Source organism: Apis florea, unplaced genomic scaffold, assembly GCF_048593485.1.
Source record: "Apis florea isolate Af1SG1 unplaced genomic scaffold, ASM4859348v1 contig_2350_pilon, whole genome shotgun sequence".
Classification (NCBI taxonomy): Eukaryota; Metazoa; Arthropoda; class Insecta; order Hymenoptera; family Apidae; genus Apis; species Apis florea.
In genome coordinates this window covers 3,700,064-3,714,963 of record NW_028256565.1, presented here as the reverse complement: position 1 = coordinate 3,714,963, position 14,900 = coordinate 3,700,064, and the positions used below count along the sequence as shown (strand labels likewise).

General features: G+C 31.1%; 3 protein-coding genes across 7 annotated transcripts; 1 reads left to right on the top strand and 2 right to left on the bottom strand.

Moving 5' to 3' along the window:
* The first annotated feature begins 495 nt into the window (after window positions 1-495).
* Window positions 496-6,127, top strand: LOC100863233 (protein rolling stone). Of its 4 annotated transcripts, none has more exons than XM_003696617.3 (2): window positions 496-651; window positions 4,422-6,127. In XM_003696617.3, the coding sequence occupies exons 1-2, from the start codon at window positions 546-548 to the stop codon at window positions 5,279-5,281; spliced, it is 966 nt and encodes a 321-aa protein (XP_003696665.2). In that variant the 5' UTR covers window positions 496-545; the 3' UTR covers window positions 5,282-6,127. The 4 variants fall into 4 exon arrangements, with proteins under 4 accessions (XP_003696665.2, XP_012346225.2, XP_003696666.2 ...); XM_012490771.3 differs by lacking the exon at window positions 496-651 and adding an exon at window positions 1,828-2,006; XM_003696618.4 differs by lacking the exon at window positions 496-651 and adding an exon at window positions 2,901-3,854.
* Window positions 5,438-9,575, bottom strand: LOC100863118 (uncharacterized). The gene is made up of 2 exons (XM_031918283.2): window positions 7,974-9,575; window positions 5,438-7,835 (listed from the first exon to the last, which is right to left on the bottom strand). The coding sequence occupies exons 1-2, from the start codon at window positions 9,573-9,575 to the stop codon at window positions 6,258-6,260; spliced, it is 3,180 nt and encodes a 1,059-aa protein (XP_031774143.2). The 3' UTR covers window positions 5,438-6,257.
* Window positions 9,576-10,795: 1,220 nt separating this feature from the next.
* LOC105736264 (uncharacterized) lies at window positions 10,796-12,944 on the bottom strand. 2 transcript variants are annotated; one of them, XM_012490083.3, is made up of 3 exons: window positions 12,756-12,944; window positions 11,752-12,324; window positions 10,796-11,536 (listed from the first exon to the last, which is right to left on the bottom strand). In XM_012490083.3, exons 1-3 carry the CDS (start codon window positions 12,804-12,806, stop codon window positions 11,147-11,149), a joined length of 1,014 nt encoding a protein of 337 aa, XP_012345537.2. In that variant the 5' UTR covers window positions 12,807-12,944; the 3' UTR covers window positions 10,796-11,146. The 2 variants fall into 2 exon arrangements, with proteins under 2 accessions (XP_012345537.2, XP_086760749.1); XM_086904623.1 differs by having other exon boundaries at window positions 11,752-12,295.
* Window positions 12,945-14,900: the final 1,956 nt, after the last annotated feature.

The following is a 14,900-nucleotide window of genomic DNA, read 5'->3' as shown; positions in this document are numbered from 1 at the left end:
AATTTAAACAAAGAAACAGATATTAAGCTCATTAGTTTATGCTCTTAGATTAATTTAATACTCGCATATACAAAAAAATTAATATGGGCGAAGAATTTTTTAAAATCCAATTATTATATTAATTTGATATTTCAAATTGTTCAATCTCTTAGATCTTTTCAATTCAAATTTATACGTTTTACGCTTAATCATTTAATTTCAATTAGAGAATATATATATGTATAAAAAAAATTATATTGAAAAATTCCAAAAAGATTATTAATATTAATCTTTGATATTTTTTATAAAAATAAAATATAAAAATAAACGTAAGGCACTGAGCAATGGTACGTCCAGCATTGATTCATACTAGCAAAAGTCGTTCATACTAGCAAAAATTCACTGGCAATTATTATCAGAACGTGTCGAAAAGGTGTTCGTACAGTGCCGTAAAACACGGGGGCAACAGCTGGTGTATAGCGATTGATATTGATTTAAAGCACGCGGAGCCGGTTGCCGGGCAGTCACGGGCTAAGCGGTACGTTGAACAGGAGACCGGGACTCAAATGCCTCCCGAGTGCGAGGAAATAGAGGGCTACGAGGAGAAGACTTCCTGCATCGATGGCAGAATCAAAGAACATCTGCAGTTTTCGCCAACCTTCACGCTATGCGGTGCGAATATTTATCCTCGTTCTTTCCTTCACTTCCGTTTTCTCTTTTCTTCTTACGTTGCACCGCTTGTCCGACTCAGTAGGACTCAAGTTTTATCTTCATTACTGAATAGTCGAATTTCATGCCGGGTGTAATATGTGCTAACGATACACGCTTCTCAATCAGTGTCACAAAAAAAGTGTCGAAGAAGATTTTTTTGGGATTTTTGAAAGATCTAGTTAGTTGAAGTTCTTGTGAAAGTTTATGGTTGTATTCTTCAACAGTGTGTTGTGTGTATATATATTGTGTGTGTGTGTGTGTGTATGTGTGTATATATATATATATATATTATTTTTCATTTGATATTATATAATATTTGTAGAAGTATGGAAAGAATTTTTAAAACAAAGAGACTTAGTAAAACGGAATTGAAGAATATTATTATTCAAAATTTATTGCAAGTCATATTCATCTGCTTATTGTACAGTTATTTTATAGCTTTGACATAACTAACTTTTATGTGCGAAATCGCAATACAAAAACCACATACCTTTTGTTTTGTGTAAAACATAGAAGAAGAGCGTGTTTTACTGTGCCTCTTTAGTTTATACTTTATTACATGTTCTTTGGTGTGCCTTCAAAGAATCTTCTTTGTTTCTTGGTTTGTAGAATGAACTACATTTCATAAATGATTCGGAAGAATAATACGTGCACCGATTTCTAGTAAATTTATATTATTATCTCTTAAACATTTATTGATTTTATGAATCATAACTTTGATTTTAATCGTTCAAATCTAAATAATAAATCAGCAGACTTCTAAGATCCTAATCAATTGCAATTATCTTATAAATATTTTATCAAGAAACAACTTTGTTTCAAACAACTTTGTTCTATACATATACATGACTTTAGTTTTCTTCTTAGATATGCAATAATTTTAATTTTTATAGATGGAATAGATCAAGAAAAGATTTATTAATTATAAATTTGTATTCAATGTTTACATTATGAAAGAGATAAAGTGAGAAAGATTTTATTCTAAAAACAGCCTAAAAGTAGCTATCAACCATGATGATTAGGCGAAAAGAAATGCTACACGTTCCGTGTGCAGTGAAGCTCGGTGGTTCAGGGGCGGTTTAAATACATGGTTAGGAAAGGATGGAGGAAGGGAAAGGGTAACGTACGGATTTGATTGATTTCTCATGGTATAGGGTTTTGAACAGACTAGCTAGGAGACTGGTCAGTGACAGGTCAGGCGTGCTATCGTACAGGCAGATCTTATGCTGATCGAGGATCGAACGGGATCGAAAAATATATTGATCGCAGCTTTCAACGCCTTAAGTCTCTCTTCTTCTTCGTTTGTCAACAATTTGGTTCGTTTATGTTTTTCTTTTTGCTTTTCACTTTAAAGCAAAATTTTTTTCTTTTTTATTTTTATCTTTTTATTTTTTTTTTTTTATATATATATGAATAAAATCATTATAATTTAATATGGATTCTTAATTTTTTAAAATTTGATAATTAAAGATATAATGTAAATCTAAAAGTATAAATCTTCAATGTGGATAATAAATTTTATAGAGTATCCTATTGACAACGAAGTATATATAATGTGATTAACATACATCAAACTCTAGTCAGTTGGTATTAAAAGAGTTTTCAATTCATTCTCAACTCAGAAATCAGTATTTCTCTTTAATATATTCTCACTATTATCTATCTAAATTATTATCTACTACATTGTTAAACAAATTACTAAAAATATCGATAATAAACTTTAATTGAATCTTTTCCAATTAAATATTTTTATTTAATATTTAATTTAATTTTCAAATTTTCGCACAACAATTCTTTTTCAATGTTTATTACAAAAAGTTATTTTTCTTGATAAAACAACTTAATGTATTAGTTTAAACTTATCAATTTATATATTCATCATCAATATTCATTTAAAACTTCTTATTGCACGCGCTATCAATTTTTGAATTATCAATTATCAATTTATTAATCCAATTTCAATATATGATTCAAAAATTCCTTTTCCTATATCATTATTGTTTTTTCCGTTCATAAATCTTATGTTGTATAAATAATTGTTCCATAGAAAGTTTTAAGGAAACGAAATTGCTTGCAACGAAATCGACCTGTATTCATATGATTATAGTAGTAATAATAGAAAATTGTAGTAAATTAAGAGGAAATTGTATTGGCCAATTAACCATGTTATCTATGTAGAGTATACATGCGTACTACGTAAGTTACAGTAGTATCCGTGCGAACCTCAGCGCCTTGGGTTAACAGGGTTAATTAGTTCAAAGTAGCTTCCATCTGCGCCGGTGTCTGGACAATGCGATTAAAGATTTTACACGGTTGTTCCACCTCAGTCGCTTCAGTTCTTCGAATAAACGGCGTGACTTATTTTTATCATTTGTTTTTATCAAACTGTTATTCAAACAGATACAATTTAAAAATCGTATTGCATAATTGTATTTTTCAACATATTTGATTATATAAATAATCAAAAATTACATAATTTACATAAAACATTATTTCTTTTTAACATAAGTTGAGAATAACGTATTATATAGTAACATATACAGTTTTCTATAAATTAAAAATGTTAATAGTTCGTATAAGAATAGAATATTGTATGTACTTATCGCGAAAATTACTAGTAATTTTCAAATATATTGAAAGATAAATTTAGGTAAAAGAATTTAAAAATTGAAATGTCATTTACTTCCAATACTTATCTTATCAAAAATTTCACGTTATTTAATATAATTTAAACTTAAATTATGATATTTATTTTATCTAGTATAAGATATATTATATATGAAGACAGAAAATGATAAAAATTTCATAATATTGCATTTTTGTTTATTATCTTCTATTTTATAAAAATTAAAAACCATGTAACTTTAATGCTGTCATAAATTATTACTAAAAATTTATATGTTTTATATAAGTTTGAAAATAACAATATTCAAATAAGCGCTATTTTAAAATTAAATCGTTTGAATAAAACCAGTATGGCTGCAATGATTCTCTATTCTCTATATGAAGAGGTTATGTTTTCATTTCTACAGCAAGTGATATGTATTATTTTACTTATTTGATTTTCAAAAAAATTTGTAACTCGTAAAATATGGTATCAATATTATACAGGAATCTGTTAATTTTAAAACGATTTTTACTTTTATTCATACAATTTTCGTCATGTAAGTATTTTTTAATATATGATCGATTTTCGAAAAACTACACGATTGTCATATCTTTCTCTACAATATAATATCTATTATTGAATGACTCAAGAATGATAATAATACAATTTTTTTTATTTTTTCATATTTTCTATGAAAATTTATAATATATAAATAAATAATATATAATTTTATATAAATTATATGTCAATAATTGAAAACATTTATATGGTCATTTTGAATCAGAATTTGAGCGGCAAATTTAACTGAATTAAAATCAACAAATGAAAATCAACCGAAACGAATACACATATATAGTAAAATATGATATCTAATTAGATATCATATTAGATATCAAATAGCTGTAATTACAAAAATGGAAATAACAGATATCTAATTATCTTGGTCATTATGTTTGATTATATGCAAGTAGTGAAGGATATAATGCAATTTTTAATATTTTATAATTTCTTCTAACACGTATTTCGCTCAATATTCTTTCAAAACTTCAAAATAATTTGTTGCATAGTAAGTTACGATATTATTTTTATTATATTTTTAGTAATAAAGATTATTTATTTATAGGTCGCCGGACGATGGTTAATAAAATCTGGTGCCAAGAAGGAGCAAAAAAATGGTTTTTTAAGAAAAATCAACCATTGCATCCACGAGTTTTGTCCGAACCAAAATGTCAGAAATATGTAGCCACCTGGTATCTATTATATCGTTGGTTAATTTTTATGGCCTGGGCTTGCATTATCATATGTTCAATTTTCGAATTTGGTAGTTACAAACCTATGTTAGCGTATGATAAATGGCCAATTTACATGACCAACTGGGATTTAGTATTAGGATTTACTCAAGCTTTACTTGGCGGTTTTCTCGTATTGAGAAGATGGAATCTGCAAAAAGTATCGGGCTTCGATCCTTCTACGCTAATGCTAGGATCGATGGACAAAGTTTATTTGTTCCTTTATGTTATAACTACTAATACAGCGATTGTAATTACGATTACTTATTGGAGTAGCATATATGATCCTACAATTCATTATTTGGATCCTTTAAATATTATGTTACACATATGTAACAGTATTTTAATGATAATAGATTTTTGTATCACGAGCATTCCGTTTAGATTAAGGAACTTCTGGTGGTGTTTAATTTTAGTTATTTTGTACATTATATTTTCAGTAATATATTATTTAGTTGGTGGTGTAGACAAGAATGGTTACCACTATATCTATAAAATTCTTGACTGGAAAAAACCCGTTCAAGCTTCATTGGTATGTATAGGTGAAGCTGTTTTAATAACCATATTGCATTCTTTAATGTGTTTCTTAGATATAATAAAGAATAGATTGTATTTGAAAATTGACAAGAAATTAGGAAGACCATATTTAGAAACGCAGATGTCTAGAAGAGAAAAAAATATCGATATTGTTTAAAATTTAGCGATAATAGGCAATTTTTTATATATAATTTTAAAACGTATTATTTGTATTTTACAATTATATATTTAAAAATTGTAATTTCTTATATACTTTTTTAAAGATAAATTAATTTTTTTAATTACAAAATAGCGTAAAGGAAAATGAAAGTGATTTTCTTACATTCTTTAATAAATATTTAATAAGACTTCGACAATAAATATATATACGAAATTGTAAAACTTAAAAATGTACGTTTGTGTATTTATGATTTATATAATTGTATTTATAATTATATTATTACAAAATAATATTCCTCGAATTATTTTTAAATAAAGTTTAAGTTGATATAAATTGAATTTAAACAAATAAATCATATATACTACGATAAATAATTTAATTGTTAGTTACAAAAATTGTAGATAGAATTGTAGCAATATAAAAATTTATTATAAAGAAAATAATGTATTAAACATATTTTTAATACACGCACACATACACGCATTTAGTTTAGTTAGATGAAATTTGTATTTTGTCAACTTTTTTTTAATTATTGTATACCAATCTTATAAAAACATTTTAATTTTTTTCATTTACATCTTAGTATATTTTAATTTTAAATTGAGATTATTGAATTATATTATTATACAATTAGTAAAAATTCTCAATGTATGAAATGTATAGCGTATAAACTACTCACATCCTACAATATGTATATTCAATATCTTAATTCTAGTAAACGAATTTTATTATACATATTTATATACATAAGGTTTTAGGAATTTTATATACAATAGAAGAACAATGAATAAACTTTTTGGAAAAATAGCAACAATTTATTAATAAAATAACGATTTGAAGCAATTATGGACTGTAGTATAAATGAATGTAAGGCTAAACAAGCCTTTGATCACAGACCATATTAAAACTTATCCTACATTAAAAGATAACAATGATCAGCTTTTTTCACCCATTTTCAAAGTACACTCACTTATTATTCAAGTTCTCGCAGATTTATAGTATTTTCAGATGGTACTGAATCAAGTAACAGTACCTGATACTCTGTTCCTACTACATCATCTTGATAATACATTGAAGGCAATTCCTCTGTGAGCAATAAACCTTCTTCTAAATCGCTTGTACCTACTACAACATCGGATGATCCGACAACCGAATCTAACACAGCACCGTTTGCTTTTAATTTCCACACGTCGGAAAAAGTTAAATCAGTTCGTGCAGATCCTTGATCTTTTTTCATATGTTGATTAGATAATTGTTTATGTGTAGTAATATTTGAAGAAGGTTCCGATGTTTTTACTATATTATTAAGAGGTGGTGGTTCTGGTTCAGGAAGAGAACGATCTGTTTTCGATGAAGTACTGAAAATAACAGCATCATAAGGTGCTACCATTATCATTTGTTCTGTAGGTTTTGATACCGAAGGAGCAGTATATAAAATGTAATCAATATTACACACAGAATCTCCAGATATTTTACCAGTTGTTTTATCGCATTCTTCAACACGAGTACCATGTATCTTTAACATATGTGCTCTAAGCGTAGCTTTCGTAGAATATGAACGTGTACAAGATTCAACTGGACAATGATATAAAGTCTTAGACTGATCTCGTGGAGGCACTGTATCGTTTTTAATTTGATTTTCATTACTATCCTGAATTATTGTATTATTATGTTCAGTTTTTTCTTTTATTATAGATGTGTTCAGGCAAGCTACATTTATATTCAGATCTATTGACTTTCTCTTTGATTTCACAACCGGATTTACCCTGGAACATTGTATATCTTTCACTTTGCTCCGTTTTTGACTATTGATGTTATCATGTGTATTTGTCTCTATTTCTTCTTTAACTTGATGCTTCTTTATATGAACATACAAACTACTTTTTGCAGAAAATTTCGCATTACATATACAACATTGAAAATATCTTCCTTCTTTATGCGTTAATCTATGTTCCTTAAGATGTTCTGATCTCATAAATGCTTTCCCACACGAAGGAACATCACATACAAATTTCCGTTCATTGGTGTGTTTCTTTTGATGTCTTTTTAATTTACTAGAGGAAGAGAATGCCCATTGGCAACCTTGAAATGTACAAAGATAGGGTTTACAGCCAGTATGTGAACGTATGTGTGCTTTTAGCCTACAAGGCTTATCAAATACTTTACCGCAACCTGGCCACGAGCATTTTACATCTACTTCTTTATAACTATGGCATCTTTGATGCGACGTCAAAGCATTACTACTATAATACCTTTTGCCACATCCTTCATGTTTACAAATATATGGAGCATGACTTTGATCATGAGTCTTCATATGCAGTTCCAAGGCTCTTTTTGTCTGAAACTTTTCTTGGCAGTCTGGTACTTGACATAATATTCTATTTGGGCGACTATGCAATTTTGCATGACTCCATAAATTATAAATTGTAGTAAATCGACGATTACAACCTTCTACCTCGCAAACATAATCTTTACGTTTCAAATGTGTTTCTTTGTGTCTTTTGAGTTTAAACTCTGAATAAAATGCCCAAGCACATCCTTCAAAATCACACTGAAAAAAAAAACAAACATAAATAAATATATTATATTTCTATTTAATTAAATCTTTATTTGAGAAATTAGAAGAAAGTAAAAATAAACAAAAATTGTAAAGATTTGTGAATTAAAGATATGTACACAATTTATATACCTTGAAAGGTCTTACACCATAATGTGCTAGTAAATGGCCCTTTAGAGCATAAAGTTTACTAAATTGTCTATTGCAATCATCACGTGGACAAAGCCATATTTTTCCATTTTCGTTCACAGATACTGGTTGTAGATTATCATCTGTAATACCTAATTCTTCTAAAGCATTAGATATCACCATTTCATGTTGATTACTAGGATTTTCTGTACTATGTTCCATTGTTCCATTCCACACAGTTGATGTTTCAATTTTTGGTAATTTTGGAAAATTTCCTGTAGCTTCTATAAGTTCAGAAGTTTTTCCTTGATAAATCTGTTCTTCAGTACCTGTATTTATAACAATTTGTGTCATATTTGAAATTTTATCTGTTGATATAGCTACAACAGCCATTGTGCTATCTTCAGTATCTACAACATCTTCTCCAGATACTTTTATTTCATTGTCTAATTTCTTTTCTATCGTTTCCGATATTTTCTTACGTTTCTTAATAATACGTGGCTCTAGCTTTACTTTAGCTTTTGTTTTTAATTGTTCAATTATAGCATTTTCAGAATCACCATCAACCAATTTTGTATCTGTCAATTCATGTATAGAATTCTCTGAATTGAGATCTTGCACATAGAGATTCGTAGTATCATTACACAAGCTATTATCTTTTCGCAATTCAATTTCTTTATTCACATTATTTATATTATGAAAATCATCTACAACAACTTGTGTAGATTTATTCTGCAATTCCTGATTATCTGGGATCATAGCTTTCTTCATAAGCGAAGTTTGTTCAGTCTCTGTACATATTTCTTCGTCATCCCTATTAGGGACACTTAAAGTAGGTTGAGCACTCGTTGACGGTAAAATTTCACCGGCAACCATCATGTCATCGGGAGATAACGCCAATGGATCTAAATGATCCAATTGAAATTCTGGTAATATAAAGCTATCTTTTTCATCGAGTAACTTCTCATTTTGGAGCTCGTGAAGTAAAGGATCATAACCTAAATTGAGTTTCTTGTCAGACAAATCGATGTCGATTGATAATCCGTCAGGGTCCTTTTCCAGAAAAGCGTGCTGGAGTTCCTCGCCCAGGTATCGGTCGACGCCCTCCTCGACTCCAGATTTGATCGCGTCGAGGTCCATGCTCGACACGGATTCCGTCCGCGTTTTTAACCATTTCTCAATATCAGCTACAGTCTCGACATCGGCAGCTTTACCGATCACGTCAACGTTCGATTCGCCTGTAACACTGTTCGTCACTTGGTTATTTTCAATCCACTCTCTTTCGTGATACTGTACACTCTCGTCGTTACTCCTCGTTATCTGTTTTTCTTTTTTATTTGTTTCCTCCCTTTTGTCCTCATCCGGTGAAGCGGGTAGCAAATTTAATTGGTTGTAACCTACCGATCCACCCACAATGCCGACCTCTCCGTGCGCCCAACCGCGAACCGAACACAAACCTCGTCGATTACGAAAGATTCGCGGGATTTGTTTTGACTTGCAAACGGAGGGAGTTCCTTTACGAGACATTTGACTGCCCCGTAGCCAGCTCTGTAGGGGTTCACACACAGCAACAACGCCGCCATCGAAGGAAATCTTGTAGCTCATAGGCGGCCTACCGTATTAAGAATTGAATGAAATTTACAAACATAGATGGCACTATATGACTTTGTAATTTCCCGCGATTTTTTAACTAAGAACTTGAATGCAAATTATAATTATTATTATTTTTATTTATTTATAAAAATATTTATTTATAAAAATATTTTCTTTATAATCTCTCACTAAAATTATATCATATTAAGTTCCTATTACCTATTACCTCGTATTCAATAATAGTTAATATTTGAATAATTAACTTATATATTAATTATATGCATTAAAAATATTTTATAAGATTACACATAGTGAGAGAATAGATTCGATAAACGAATCTTCGATATTGTTTTCTAATAAAATGATTCAAAATTCTTTTCTATTTCCTTTATTGTAAAAGTTTTCGTTTATTTAAATTCCACTGCTGCGCTGTCGCCGAGATGTGGTTCGCGTCAAAACACTCGCGTCATGTATCAAAGTACACTATGTTTTGCAAAATTTCCGTTTTAATGATTTAGATTGTAAAACCGAGAATATAATACTTATATTTTCTACATTAAGACACATTACAATTATGAAGAAGAAATGATGAAAATGTATTCAACTGATGTCCAATATCATTTCTTTACTCGTCAAGAATTAATGTAAACAAGGAAAACAAATAATGGGAGAAGGACAGAGATAGGGTAAAAATATTGAAATCAGCGCCATCTTCAGAGTGCCGCGAATGAAACACAAAAAGAAAGGACAGAAAATAATTGAAAAAGGATAGAGAATAGAATGAGAAATGATCGCTAGCGTCATCTCTTATTCTTCAAAGAATTATTTTTTAACATTCAAGAGATGGCGTTGACGATTAATTCTTACTTTACCTTATCTTCGACATCAAAGATGGTGCTAGTGATCAATTCTTATTCTATCTTTATCTTTTTTTAACTATTTTGTGTCCTTTTTTATGTTTCATTTTCGGCAGTTTGGAGATGGCGCTGATTTCAATATTTTTATTCTATCTCTGTTCTCCCACTATTTGCTCTATCCTTGTCTATACTTGTTTTAGAAGATTTATAGATTCACGGCTCCAATGTCTGAATAAAAAAAAAAAACTTTATTGCCTTCTTTGTCTAATCAATTGATTAAAAAAGTTTATATTCAATCCAATTTTTAAATATTGTTATTTACAATTTTTATATATTGTAAGGGATATATACGCGATATTAATGTATTCGTGTATCTTTGAAGGATCGATTCGGATAATTTTATTTATTTATCCATTATATATTTAATAATGATTGTAATTCAAATTTACAATAATCAAATTATGTACATGTTTGTGATTAAAAACAATTTTCGATTATAAAATTAATTCTATAAAAAATTCAGTTTATTCGGTACTTTTTCTTTTTACTTTTTACTTTAATATTATATAAGATTATTTTTTTTGAACATACGAATAATATTTCACAAATATAATTTAATCGTGCGACGTACAATAATGTAAATCTTTATGTTAACATACGTTCCAAATTTGTTTTTGAAGTTTACACTTGGCTATTTAGTCACAGCAAAATGAATTTCAATTTCATTCAATTAGAAGGAGAACACGAATTATAATCAAACATATCTTTTTGTTTAACTTGCATTTTCAATTGCTCTATCCTAGATAATTTCTGACCCACTTCATTTAAATCGATTTTCTTATCGGATGATCTTTTCTTTTGTTTAGCTTGTTCGCAGATTTTCAATATTTCTGGTTTCTCCTTCACTTGTTGTTGGGGAATTTTATGAGAACGAAAATCGTTATTCATTGGTTGAATAATATCCTCCGATCGAATCCCCGACAGACAATTGAATGGTTTTCTTTTTCTTTCTTTCGGCCTCAATTCCTCATACGGTAATTTACACGGTTCCAGTTGTTGTTTCATATTTTCTTTACACTCGTTTAGCCGATTGATGGCCGTGCGGTTAATCGATGTCTGTATTTATAAATTGATTAATTTATTTATCGATTCGCAAACAAACAAACTTTAATCCTATTCCTCATTTTTTTAAAAATGAAACTATCATTATTTCCCTTGTCCTACGTTGAAAAATTCGCTCGAAAAAAAAAAATCTATTTCCAAGTTTCGTTTGAAATTCGTTGAAAAAAAAAAAAAAAAAAAAGAAGAAAATAAGAAACCAATTGGCTTACCAAACTGGCTGTGCTCAATATTTTGGACAATGCCGCTCTAGGCATCTTGTAGGCCGGCGGAGGCTTCGGTTGAGGTTCCATGCAACCTTTTGGACACTGTTTTATCGTTTCTGTGTACAAAAATACATCCCCAGCTGTCAATTCGTAACGTGAATCCTGCAACCTCGGATCGCATATCCTTTTATTTCTCTTCGCCCTGAGCGCCAGTTTGCAAGTGCACGGGTCAGGCCAAAACCTTTTTGGATTTGGCCCAAAGATCGTCTCCCACAACGTGTACTTCTCCTCAACCGGTTTCTCCTCCTCCTTGCAATTATCCGGCTTCTTTTTCGGCTCTGGCTTCTTTTTAAACGTGAAAAATTTCCTCCTCTTCTTTTTCTCTTCCTCGAACTCGATACACTTTGACTCGCAACCCTTGCAAACGAGATCTATGCGAGGTGGCAAAGGCAATCCGCAGTTACCGCTACCGTATTCGACCAATTTCTTCTTCCAGAACCAGAAAGATCGGGCATCTACGTTGGGCCCGATACATGTTATCATACGACTTCTGAGCAATATTGAGGGATTATAGCTTTCCTGAGAATAGTAACTCTTTTATGCATTAAATATCGTTTCGTTATAAAAAAATATGAGTTTAACTTTTTTTTTCTTTTTCTTTCTTTCTTTTTTTTTTTTTTTTTTGAGACTGATCACAATAATTTATTCTAAGATGTAGTAAAGTATAGATAAAAATTATTGTTGATCTTTTATTATTATTCTCTTCTTTCTTTTTTATATATATATATACTCGAAAAAAAAAAAAAAGGATCTCGATCTATCCTATTTCGAAATCCTATTATTTTATCTATTACGAATTAAAATATGCATATTATAGATCTTGGTTGAAAAGAAAAAAAATTTCTTTCGAAAAGGGTTAAGCGAAAAATTCGTTCAGCTTGTCGAGATAACCTATTCCTTTCTAATAGATGATTAATTCACCGATATTGTTCCGTTACTGAAAACGATACCTTTATGAATTTTATACCGGAAATTTGGAATTTTGATTTGAAAGATGCCATGATGAGGAAAGGTTTTTTTTTTTGTGGACGAAAACGTCCTTTTTATTATCGTGTGGGTTTACATTTGAAATTTGGTCCTTCAATATGAATGAAACTGGTTCAAAATGCTAATGAAACAACGAAATATCGATGACTCCTGTTTCAATTAATTTGTCCATCGATATTCCAATTTCAAATTTTCGAAACATCTCGCACAACTTTTCCTCAACGTATAACATCAGAAACTCCTCCTCCTCCTCCTCACCCTAATTTCCTTTTCAATTAATATCCATTATTACTAACAGATCGATTCGATTGTTATTCAAACAAAATCTCAATTCCTGTGTAATAATAATAATTCAACGAATTAGAAAATCGTACGATCGTGGAAAGAGGGGGGGGGGAAAGAGAGAAACGAACGATTCGAAGTTCCCGCTATTCGATCTCCTTTGATCATCCACCGTTTCCGGCCTCCTCCTGTTCAAACCTTCGACTAAACCTCAGCCACTGTTAATTCCGGAGGAAACATCGAGATTACCGATACTCAGCCAGCAAACTGATGAAACGTTCCGGAAACGTCGATATCCTAGCGCTCCTCTCCTCTCCTATGGAAAACGAGCGGGGAGGAAGTGAGGGACGAAGAGGAGGCCGAGGAACTCGAAACTTGGAGAAGAAGATACGCACAAGAGATTTCGAAGCGTTATCGGATCGATTCGGTTTAAACGGAATTCTTTTCGGTTTCACGGTTACAGTACGCCTCATAAGTTGTGCGTTGCACAACATCATGGATTCGTCGGTTCATCGAAAACGATTGAGAGCGAGAGAGAGTATTTTGGCGCCAAGATCATGAGATCGATCAAACTTTCTCAAATTGTGCGATCACATCGATCGGTTTCGCGTTGCTCGATTATTATAATAATAATAATAATAATAATAATAGTCGTTTGTTAATAAAGTTTTTCAGATCCGTGTTTATTCCTTCACTTAACTTTTAAATATCAGACTAATTTACTCGTGTCGGAAAATAGAAAACAGATATTTTCGTATATTTTTATACTCGAGTGAATTCGATTAGAAATTTGCACTTCGAAGTCAATGAAAATTCAATTACAATAAATTTTATACAACATTATTTTTAATATAAAGTCAAATAATCGATCAACTTGATAAAAACTTAACGATAAATTCTATTGTTGAGAATCGGCCCCTTTTTAAAATTGAAATTTATTATTCTTAATATAAAATTGGAAAAGACAATGATGACGTCGAACAAATCAAAGCCTCGATTCAATCGACGAATTCAACCAACAATAAAGGCTTAACAATCAATCATTCTCACTTCAAATTTTATATAACGTTATTCTTAATGTTAAGACGACCATCCTTCTCACTGTTTAACGAAATTTCGCACAACTATTCATACAATTATTCTTAACGTTAAGACGATCATGTGTACTTCGAATACTTCGAATTTTATAATTATATTAATAATTATAAAATTGAAAAAAAAAAAAATGACAAGATATATCTTGGAAAGAACGAAACAATGGAACCGATCGTCGAATCAACATCCAACAACATAGAAACGTAACGATCAAGCCTTGACCATCATCTAGAATCGGCCCCCCACTTCTCTAGCCACCACCTCTTCCTCTAATGTATCAGCTCCGCGGCTGAACGACGCTGTAGACGTTGCACGCAGCCCACCGCCACTCCATCCCCTCCTCCGCGCGAGGAGGGTATATCCCCCAACCGGCGATTTTCCGGCGGCGAGTCGCGGTGAGGAAGGGTGTTTACTCAAGACACGACAATTCATTACGTAATTGAATTGAATGAGGCCCCTCTCTCTCTCTCTCTCTCTCCTTTCTGCTTTCTCCATTTCCCCATCTTGCTTGCGCATCCCTCCTTGTCTAGCCAAGGGATAACGGGCACGGCACGTGTAGTAGAAACGACGGTGGTTGCGCGTGTGCGGGTCTATTTGGCCAAACGGAGGAGAGAGAGAGAGAGAGAGAGAGAGAGAGAAGCTTGGAAGGGGGGAAGAGATCCATCCGTCCCACGGCCACCACACCCAACGAGCATCCACGCAGGATTGAGACACGAGGATGGACGAGGATA